At 36.0% G+C, this 13,149-nt stretch overlaps 1 protein-coding gene across 1 annotated transcript in view; it reads left to right on the forward strand.

Moving 5' to 3' along the window:
- Window positions 1–419: 419 nt before the first annotated feature.
- LOC311123186 (unconventional myosin-X-like) overlaps window positions 420–13,149 on the forward strand; it is a gene marked incomplete at both ends in the record, with an annotated part of 43,897 nt that continues 31,167 nt past the window's right edge. Inside the window, 2 exons of the mRNA XM_084197448.1 lie at window positions 420–476; window positions 2,666–2,824. Coding sequence (XP_084053574.1) covers window positions 420–476; window positions 2,666–2,824 — 216 coding nt within the window. The remainder of the gene's footprint in view (window positions 477–2,665; window positions 2,825–13,149) is intronic.

Raw genomic sequence — 13,149 nt, forward strand, 5'->3', positions numbered from 1 at the left:
GTTGGACAGGGAGGGTAGGGAGGCTGAGGAGAGAGTTGGACAGGGAGGGTAGGGAGGCTGAGGAGAGAGTTGGACAGGGAGGGTAGGGAGGCTGAAGAGGACTTGTCTGGTTTTTTTATGCTCTGGATGGGAGCCTTCCCAGCATGCTGTTCACTTTCTGCTGTGTTTGGACAGGGCGGCAATTTGTTTTCTCACCATTGAAACTGGAGGTCTCTCTTAACGTGGAATGGACCATGCTCTGTGTCCCAAATACCACCCTATTCTCTACATAGTGCACTACTGTTGATAGGGCTCTGGTCTGAAGTAGTGAGCTATATAGGGAATATGGTGCCATTTGGCCAGTATGGCACAGTCCAGCTGTTTGTTATCTCATATTAACTGTCTTCTGACTGACTTTAGAACAGTTTGGAGTGTATAGAATGATTCTACAGAACGACCCAGAACCTCTCTGTCTAGAGATCCATGTCCGACTGGATGTGACCTCTGACCTGTTGCTGGGTGGAGACATCCTGTCTCAGTCTAAGCTCTAGAATCATGGGAAATAGAGGTGACTGAAGAGCAACAATGATATGATTGGTTACTGTCATGTACTCCCATCCACTCATTTTTTGACTTGGTGTCATTGTCCGAATTTCATTGACATTTGAGTGATTTTTTAGCAGGCACTCTTATCCAGAGTGACATGACATCATAGTACTTATCACAATGTCCAGTACAGAAATCACCCTCGTAATATTGTCTATGTAATGATGACATAGTCTGTTGAATGATCCACCCTCTGTTTCCATCAGAATTCAACAGTGGAGGTTATCCATTTTAGATAAAACTTTACTAAATATATTCACATGTCACCAAAATAATTGATTAAAACACACTGTTTTGCAATGAAGGTCTACAGTAGCCTCAGCAGCACTCTGTAGGGTACAGCTAGCTAGCACTGCAGGGCATAAAATGTAGTGAGTAGTTGACTCAAAGAGAGAGAAAGATAATAGTGGAACAGTTTTGAACAAATTAATTTATTCCAAAATGAAAGAGGAGAGAGAGAGAGAGAGAGAGAGAGAGAGAGAGAGAGAGAGAGAGAGAGAGAGAGAGAGAGAGAGAGAGAGAGAGAGAGAGAGAGAGAGAGAGAGAGAGAGAGAGAGAGAGAGAGAGAGAGAGAGAGACACTCCACTGTAACCTGAACCAACCCAGCAGCCTAGCTCTGTCCGTAGAGGTGTAGTATCACTGTGACAGTGTAGAGGTGTAGTATCAGGTCTCTGTTTTTCAGGTGATCTACCTGCAGCAGTAAACCTAACTGTCTGTTTTTCTGTGTGTTTCAGCTCTAAATTAAGCTAACTAACCACTGTAAAGCTAACTATCCACTGTAAAGCTAACTAACCACTGTAAAGCTAACTATCCACTGTAAAGATAACTAACCACTGTAAAGATAACTAACCAATGTAAAGCTAACTATCCACTGTAAAGATAACTAACCACTGTAAAGATAACTAACCACTGTAAAGCTAACTAACCAATGTAAAGCTAACTAACCACTGTAAAGATAACTAACCACTGTAAAGATAACTATCCACTGTAAAGCTAACTATCCACTGTAAAGATAACTAACCACTGTAAAGCTAACTAACCACTGTAAAGCTAACTAACCACTGTAAAGCTAACTAACCACTGTAAAGCTAACTAACCACTGTAAAGCTAAATATCCACTGTAAAGCTAACTAACCACTGTAAAGCTAACTAACCACTGTAAAGCTAACTATCCACTGTAAAGATAACTAACCACTGTAAAGATAACTAACCAATGTAAAGCTAACTATCCACTGTAAAGATAACTAACCACTGTAAAGATAACTAACCACTGTAAAGCTAACTAACCAATGTAAAGCTAACTAACCACTGTAAAGCTAACTAACCACTGTAAAGCTAACTATCCACTGTAAAGCTAACTATCCACTGTAAAGATAACTAAACACTGTAAAGCTAACTAACCACTGTAAAGCTAACTAACCACTGTAAAGCCACAGTAAAGCTAACTAACCACTGTAAAGCTAACTAACCACTGTAAAGCTAACTAACCACTGTAAAGCCAACTATCTACTGTAAAGCTAACTAAGCACTGTAAAGCTAACTATCCACTGTAAAGCTAACTAACCACTGTAAAGCTAACTGACCACTGTAAAGCTAACTATCCATTGTAAAGCTAACTAACCACTGTAAAACTAACTAACCACTGTAAAGCTAACTAACCACTGTAAAGCTAACTAACCACTCTAAAGCCAACTATCTACTGTAAAGCTAACTAAGCACTGTAAAGCTAACTATCCACTGTAAAGCTAACTAACCACTGTAAAGCTAACTGACCACTGTAAAGCTAACTATCCATTGTAAAGCTAACTAACCACTGTAAAACTAACTAACCACTGTAAAGCTAACTAACCACTGTAAAGCTAACTATCCACTGTAAAGCTAACTAACCACTGTAAAGCTAAATAACCACTGTAAAGCTAACTAACCACTGTAAAGCTAATTAACCACTGTAAAGCTAACTAACCACTGTAAAGCTAACTAACCACTGTAAAGCTAACTAACCACTGTAAAGCTAACTAACCACTGTAAAGCTAACTGACCACTGTAAAGCTAACTAACCACTGTGTTTTCTGTGTCTCAGGTGATGTTCCTGCAGCACGTGGAGCTCAGCAGAGACAAGGTGTTTCCGATGCACCCCACCAGTATTAATGGAGTAGAGGACATGTCTACTCTGGCAGAGCTACACGAAGCTGCCATCATGCACAACCTCTACCTCCGCTACCAGAAGGACTGCATCTATGTAAGACACTGTTATAGACTAACCCTACCAGACAGATATCATCTATATAAGACACTGTTATAGACTAACCCTACCAGACAGATATCATCTATATAAGACACTGTTATAGACTAACCCTACCAGAGAGATATCATCTATATAAGACACTGTTATAGACTAACCCTACCAGACAGATATCATCTATATAAGACTCTGTTATAGACTAACCCTACCAGACAGATATCATCTATATAAGACACTGTTATAGACTAACCCTACCAGACAGATATCATCTATATAAGACACTGTTATAGACTAACCCTACCAGACAGATATCATCTATATAAGACTCTGTTATAGACTAACCCTACCAGACATATATCATCTATATAAGACACTGTTATAGACTAACCCTACCAGACAGATATCATCTATATAAGACACTGTTATAGACTAACCCTACCAGACAGATATCATCTATATAAGACTCTGTTATAGACTAACCCTACCAGACAGATATCATCTATATAAGACACTGTTATAGACTAACCCTACCAGACAGATATCATCTATATAAGACTCTGTTATAGACTAACCCTACCAGACAGATATCATCTATATAAGACTCTGTTATAGACTAACCCTACCAGACAGATATCATCTATGTAAGACACTGTTATAGACTAACCCTACCAGACAGATATCATCTATATAAGACTCTGTTATAGACTAACCCTACCAGACAGATATCATCTATATAAGACTGTTATAGACTAACCCTACCAGACAGATATCATCTATATAAGACTATGTTATAGACTAACCCTACCAGACAGATATCATCTATGTAAGACTATGTTATAGACTAACCCTACCAGGCAGATATAATCTATATAAGACTGTTATAGACTAACCCTACCAGACAGATATCATCTATATAAGACTGTTATAGACTAACCCTACCAGACAGATATCATCTATATAAGACTGTTATAGACTAACCCTACCAGACAGATATCATCTATATAAGACTCTGTTATAGACTAACCCTACCAGACAGATATCATCTATATAAGACTCTGTTATAGACTAACCCTACCAGACAGATATCATCTATATAAGACTGTTATAGACTAACCCTACCAGACAGATATCATCTATATAAGACACTGTTATAGACTAACCCTACCAGACATATATCATCTATATAAGACTCTGTTATAGACTAACCCTACCAGACAGATATCATCTATATAAGACACTGTTATAGACTAACCCTACCAGACAGATATCATCTATATAATACTCTGTTATAGACTAACCCTACCAGACAGATATCATCTATATAAGACTCTGTTATAGACTAACCCTACCAGACAGATATCATCTATATAAGACTGTTATAGACTAACCCTACCAGACAGATATCATCTATATAAGACTCTGTTATAGACTAACCCTACCAGACAGATATCATCTATATAAGACACTGTTATAGACTAGACTAACCCTACCAGACAGATATCATCTATATAAGACTCTGTTATAGACTAGACTAACCCTACCAGACAGATATCATCTATATAAGACACTGTTATAGACTAACCCTACCAGACAGATATCATCTATATAAGACACTGTTATAGACTAACCCTACCAGACAGATATCATCTATATAAGACTCTGTTATAGACTAGACTAACCCTACCAGACAGATATCATCTATATAAGACTCTGTTATAGACTAACCCTACCAGACAGATATCATCTATATAAGACTCTGTTATAGACTAACCCTACCAGACAGATATCATCTATATAAGACTCTGTTATAGACTAGACTAACCCTACCAGACAGATATCATCTATATAAGACACTGTTATAGACTAACCCTACCAGACAGATATCATCTATATAAGACACTGTTATAGACTAACCCTACCAGACAGATATCATCTATATAAGACTCTGTTATAGACTAACCCTACCAGACAGATATCATCTATGTAAGACACTGTTATAGACTAACCCTACCAGACAGATATCATCTATATAAGACACTGTTATAGACTAACCCTACCAGACAGATATCATCTATATAAGACACTGTTATAGACTAACCCTACCAGACAGATATCATCTATATAAGACTCTGTTATAGACTAGACTAACCCTACCAGACAGATATCATCTATATAAGACTCTGTTATAGACTAACCCTACCAGACAGATATCATCTATGTAAGACTCTGTTATAGACTAACCCTACCAGACAGATATCATCTATATAAGACACTGTTATAGACTAACCCTACCAGACAGATATCATCTATATAAGACTCTGTTATAGACTAACCCTACCAGACAGATATCATCTATATAAGACTCTGTTATAGACTAACCCTACCAGACAGATATCATCTATATAAGACACTGTTATAGACTAACCCTACCAGACAGATATCATCTATATAAGACTCTGTTATAGACTAACCCTACCAGACAGATATCATCTATATAATACTCTGTTATAGACTAACCCTACCAGACAGATATCATCTATGTAAGACACTGTTATAGACTAACCCTACCAGACAGATATCATCTATATAAGACTCTGTTATAGACTAACCCTACCAGACAGATATCATCTATATAAGACTCTGTTATAGACTAGACTAACCCTACCAGACAGATATCATCTATATAAGACTCTGTTATAGACTAACCCTACCAGACAGATATCATCTATATAAGACTCTGTTATAGACTAACCCTACCGGACAGATATCATCTATATAAGACACTGTTATAGACTAACCCTACCAGACAGATATCATCTATATAAGACTCTGTTATAGACTAACCCTACCAGACAGATATCATCTATATAAGACTCTGTTATAGACTAACCCTACCAGACAGATATCATCTATATAAGACTCTGTTATAGACTAACCCTACCAGACAGATATCATCTATATAAGACACTGTTATAGACTAACCCTACCAGACAGATATCATCTATATAAGACTCTGTTATAGACTAGACTAACCCTACCAGACAGATATCATCTATATAATACACTGTTATAGACTAACCCTGACAGATATCATCTATATAAGACTCTGTTATAGACTAACCCTACCAGACAGATATCATCTATATAAGACTCTGTTATAGACTAACCCTACCAGACAGATATCATCTATATAAGACACTGTTATAGACTAGACTAACCTACCAGACAGATATCATCTATATAAGACTCTGTTATAGACTAACCCTACCAGACAGATATCATCTATATAAGACACTGTTATAGACTAACCCTACCAGACAGATATCATCTATATAAGACTCTGTTATAGACTAGACTAACCCTACCAGACAGATATCATCTATATAAGACTCTGTTATAGACTAGACTAACCCTACCAGACAGATATCATCTATATAAGACTCTGTTATAGACTAACCCTACCAGACAGATATCATCTATATAAGACTCTGTTATAGACTAACCCTACCAGACAGATATCATCTATATAAGACTCTGTTATAGACTAACCCTACCAGACAGATATCATCTATATAAGACACTGTTATAGACTAACCCTACCAGACAGATATCATCTATATAAGACACTGTTATAGACTAACACTACCAGACAGATATCATCTATATAAGACTCTGTTATAGACTAGACTAACCCTACCAGACAGATATCATCTATATAAGACACTGTTATAGACTAGACTAACCCTACCAGACAGATATCATCTATATAAGACTCTGTTATAGACTAACCCTACCAGACAGATATCATCTATATAAGACTCTGTTATAGACTAACCCTACCAGACAGATATCATCTATATAAGACTCTGTTATAGACTAACCCTACCAGACAGATATCATCTATATAAGACACTGTTATAGACTAACCCTACCAGACAGATATCATCTATATAAGACTCTGTTATAGACTAGACTAACCCTACCAGACAGATATCATCTATATAAGACACTGTTATAGACTAACCCTACCAGACAGATATCATCTATATAAGACACTGTTATAGACTAACCCTACCAGACAGATATCATCTATATAAGACTCTGTTATAGACTAACCCTACCAGACAGATATAATCTATATAAGACACTGTTATAGACTAACCCTACCAGACAGATATCATCTATATAAGACTCTGTTATAGACTAACCCTACCAGACAGATATCATCTATATAAGACTCTGTTATAGACTAGACTAACCCTACCAGACAGATATCATCTATATAAGACACTGTTATAGACTAACCCTACCAGACAGATATCATCTATATAAGACACTGTTATAGACTAACCCTACCAGACAGATATCATCTATATAAGACTCTGTTATAGACTAACCCTACCAGACAGATATCATCTATATAAGACTCTGTTATAGACTAACCCTACCAGACAGATATCATCTATATAAGACTCTGTTATAGACTAGACTAACCCTACCAGACAGATATCATCTATATAAGACTCTGTTATAGACTAACCCTACCAGACAGATATCATCTATATAAGACTGTTATAGACTAACCCTACCAGACAGATATCATCTATATAAGACACTGTTATAGACTAACCCTACCAGACATATATCATCTATATAAGACTCTGTTATAGACTAACCCTACCAGACAGATATCATCTATATAAGACACTGTTATAGACTAACCCTACCAGACAGATATCATCTATATAATACTCTGTTATAGACTAACCCTACCAGACAGATATCATCTATATAAGACTCTGTTATAGACTAACCCTACCAGACAGATATCATCTATATAAGACTGTTATAGACTAACCCTACCAGACAGATATCATCTATATAAGACTCTGTTATAGACTAACCCTACCAGACAGATATCATCTATATAAGACACTGTTATAGACTAGACTAACCCTACCAGACAGATATCATCTATATAAGACTCTGTTATAGACTAGACTAACCCTACCAGACAGATATCATCTATATAAGACACTGTTATAGACTAACCCTACCAGACAGATATCATCTATATAAGACACTGTTATAGACTAACCCTACCAGACAGATATCATCTATATAAGACTCTGTTATAGACTAGACTAACCCTACCAGACAGATATCATCTATATAAGACTCTGTTATAGACTAACCCTACCAGACAGATATCATCTATATAAGACTCTGTTATAGACTAACCCTACCAGACAGATATCATCTATATAAGACTCTGTTATAGACTAGACTAACCCTACCAGACAGATATCATCTATATAAGACACTGTTATAGACTAACCCTACCAGACAGATATCATCTATATAAGACACTGTTATAGACTAACCCTACCAGACAGATATCATCTATATAAGACTCTGTTATAGACTAACCCTACCAGACAGATATCATCTATGTAAGACACTGTTATAGACTAACCCTACCAGACAGATATCATCTATATAAGACACTGTTATAGACTAACCCTACCAGACAGATATCATCTATATAAGACACTGTTATAGACTAACCCTACCAGACAGATATCATCTATATAAGACTCTGTTATAGACTAGACTAACCCTACCAGACAGATATCATCTATATAAGACTCTGTTATAGACTAACCCTACCAGACAGATATCATCTATGTAAGACTCTGTTATAGACTAACCCTACCAGACAGATATCATCTATATAAGACACTGTTATAGACTAACCCTACCAGACAGATATCATCTATATAAGACTCTGTTATAGACTAACCCTACCAGACAGATATCATCTATATAAGACTCTGTTATAGACTAACCCTACCAGACAGATATCATCTATATAAGACACTGTTATAGACTAACCCTACCAGACAGATATCATCTATATAAGACTCTGTTATAGACTAACCCTACCAGACAGATATCATCTATATAATACTCTGTTATAGACTAACCCTACCAGACAGATATCATCTATGTAAGACACTGTTATAGACTAACCCTACCAGACAGATATCATCTATATAAGACTCTGTTATAGACTAACCCTACCAGACAGATATCATCTATATAAGACTCTGTTATAGACTAGACTAACCCTACCAGACAGATATCATCTATATAAGACTCTGTTATAGACTAACCCTACCAGACAGATATCATCTATATAAGACTCTGTTATAGACTAACCCTACCGGACAGATATCATCTATATAAGACACTGTTATAGACTAACCCTACCAGACAGATATCATCTATATAAGACTCTGTTATAGACTAACCCTACCAGACAGATATCATCTATATAAGACTCTGTTATAGACTAACCCTACCAGACAGATATCATCTATATAAGACTCTGTTATAGACTAACCCTACCAGACAGATATCATCTATATAAGACACTGTTATAGACTAACCCTACCAGACAGATATCATCTATATAAGACTCTGTTATAGACTAGACTAACCCTACCAGACAGATATCATCTATATAATACACTGTTATAGACTAACCCTACCAGACAGATATCATCTATATAAGACTCTGTTATAGACTAACCCTACCAGACAGATATCATCTATATAAGACTCTGTTATAGACTAACCCTACCAGACAGATATCATCTATATAAGACACTGTTATAGACTAGACTAACCCTACCAGACAGATATCATCTATATAAGACTCTGTTATAGACTAACCCTACCAGACAGATATCATCTATATAAGACACTGTTATAGACTAACCCTACCAGACAGATATCATCTATATAAGACTCTGTTATAGACTAGACTAACCCTACCAGACAGATATCATCTATATAAGACTCTGTTATAGACTAGACTAACCCTACCAGACAGATATCATCTATATAAGACTCTGTTATAGACTAACCCTACCAGACAGATATCATCTATATAAGACTCTGTTATAGACTAACCCTACCAGACAGATATCATCTATATAAGACTCTGTTATAGACTAACCCTACCAGACAGATATCATCTATATAAGACTCTGTTATAGACTAACCCTACCAGACAGATATCATCTATATAAGACACTGTTATAGACTAACCCTACCAGACAGATATCATCTATATAAGACACTGTTATAGACTAACACTACCAGACAGATATCATCTATATAAGACTCTGTTATAGACTAGACTAACCCTACCAGACAGATATCATCTATATAAGACACTGTTATAGACTAACCCTACCAGACAGATATCATCTATATAAGACTCTGTTATAGACTAACCCTACCAGACAGATATCATCTATATAAGACTCTGTTATAGACTAACCCTACCAGACAGATATCATCTATATAAGACACTGTTATAGACTAACCCTACCAGACAGATATCATCTATATAAGACTCTGTTATAGACTAGACTAACCCTACCAGACAGATATCATCTATATAAGACACTGTTATAGACTAACCCTACCAGACAGATATCATCTATATAAGACACTGTTATAGACTAACCCTACCAGACAGATATCATCTATATAAGACTCTGTTATAGACTAACCCTACCAGACAGATATCATCTATATAAGACACTGTTATAGACTAACCCTACCAGACAGATATCATCTATATAAGACTCTGTTATAGACTAACCCTACCAGACAGATATCATCTATATAAGACACTGTTATAGACTAACCCTACCAGACAGATATCATCTATATAAGACTCTGTTATAGACTAACCCTACCAGACAGATATCATCTATATAAGACTCTGTTATAGACTAGACTAACCCTACCAGACAGATATCATCTATATAAGACACTGTTATAGACTAACCCTACCAGACAGATATCATCTATATAAGACACTGTTATAGACTAACCCTACCAGACAGATATCATCTATATAAGACTCTGTTATAGACTAACCCTACCAGACAGATATCATCTATATAAGACTCTGTTATAGACTAACCCTACCAGACAGATATCATCTATATAAGACTCTGTTATAGACTAGACTAACCCTACCAGACAGATATCATCTATATAAGACTCTGTTATAGACTAACCCTACCAGACAGATATCATCTATATAAGACTCTGTTATAGACTAACCCTACCAGACAGATATCATCTATATAAGACACTGTTATAGACTAACCCTACCAGACAGATATAATCTATATAAGACACTGTTATAGACTAACCCTACCAGACAGATATCATCTATATAAGACTCTGTTATAGACTAACCCTACCAGACAGATATCATCTATATAAGACTCTGTTATAGACTAACCCTACCAGACAGATATCATCTATATAAGACACTGTTATAGACTAACCCTACCAGACAGATATCATCTATATAAGACTCTGTTATAGACTAACCCTACCAGACAGATATCATCTATATAAGACTCTGTTATAGACTAACCCTACCAGACAGATATCATCTATATAAGACTCTGTTATAGACTAGACTAACCCTACCAGACAGATATCATCTATATAAGACTCTGTTATAGACTAACCCTACCAGACAGATATCATCTATATAAGACTGTTATAGACTAACCCTACCAGACAGATATCATCTATATAAGACACTGTTATAGACTAACCCTACCAGACAGATATCATCTATATAAGACTCTGTTATAGACTAACCCTACCAGACAGATATCATCTATATAAGACTCTGTTATAGACTAGACTAACCCTACCAGGCAGATATCATCTATATAAGACTCTGTTATAGACTAACCCTACCAGACAGATATCATCTATATAAGACTCTGTTATAGACTAACCCTACCAGACAGATATCATCTATATAAGACTCTGTTATAGACTAGACTAACCCTACCAGACAGATATCATCTATATAAGACTCTGTTATAGACTAACCCTACCAGACAGATATCATCTATATAAGACTCTGTTATAGACTAACCCTACCAGACAGATATCATCTATATAAGACTATGTTATAGACTAACCCTACCAGACAGATATCATCTATATAAGACTCTGTTATAGACTAGACTAACCCTACCAGACAGATATCATCTATATAAGACTCTGTTATAGACTAACCCTACCAGACAGATATCATCTATATAAGACTCTGTTATAGACTAACCCTACCAGACAGATATCATCTATGTAAGACACTGTTATAGACTAACCCTACCAGACAGATATCATCTATATAAGACTCTGTTATAGACTAACCCTACCAGACAGATATCATCTATATAAGACTCTGTTATAGACTAACCCTACCAGACAGATATCATCTATATAAGACTCTGTTATAGACTAACCCTACCAGACAGATATCATCTATATAAGACTCTGTTATAGACTAACCCTACCAGACAGATATCATCTATATAAGACTCTGTTATAGACTAGACTAACCCTACCAGACAGATATCATCTATATAAGACACTGTTATAGACTAGACTAACCCTACCAGACAGATATCATCTATATAAGACACTGTTATAGACTAACCCTACCAGACAGATATCATCTATATAAGACTCTGTTATAGACTAACCCTACCAGACAGATATCATCTATATAAGACACTGTTATAGACTAACCCTACCAGACAGATATCATCTATATAAGACTCTGTTATAGACTAACCCTACCAGACAGATATCATCTATATAAGACTCTGTTATAGACTAGACTAACCCTACCAGACAGATATCATCTATATAAGACACTGTTATAGACTAGACTAACCCTACCAGACAGATATCATCTATATAAGACACTGTTATAGACTAACCCTACCAGACAGATATCATCTATATAAGACTCTGTTATAGACTAACCCTACCAGACAGATATCATCTATATAAGACTCTGTTATAGACTAACCCTACCAGACAGATATCATCTATATAAGACTCTGTTATAGACTAGACTAACCCTACCAGACAGATATCATCTATATAAGACACTGTTATAGACTAGACTAACCCTACCAGACAGATATCATCTATATAAGACACTGTTATAGACTAACCCTACCAGACAGATATCATCTATATAAGACTCTGTTATAGACTAACCCTACCAGACAGATATCATCTATATAAGACACTGTTATAGACTAACCCTACCAGACAGATATCATCTATATAAGACACTGTTATAGACTAACCCTACCAGACAGATATCATCTATATAAGACACTGTTATAGACTAGACTAACCCTACCAGACAGATATCATCTATATAAGACTCTGTTATAGACTAACCCTAC

The sequence above is a fragment of the Coregonus lavaretus genome (genome assembly GCF_964263955.1).
Source record: "Coregonus lavaretus genome assembly, contig: HAP1_SCAFFOLD_3434, whole genome shotgun sequence".
In the NCBI taxonomy this organism is placed as follows: Eukaryota; Metazoa; Chordata; class Actinopteri; order Salmoniformes; family Salmonidae; genus Coregonus; species Coregonus lavaretus.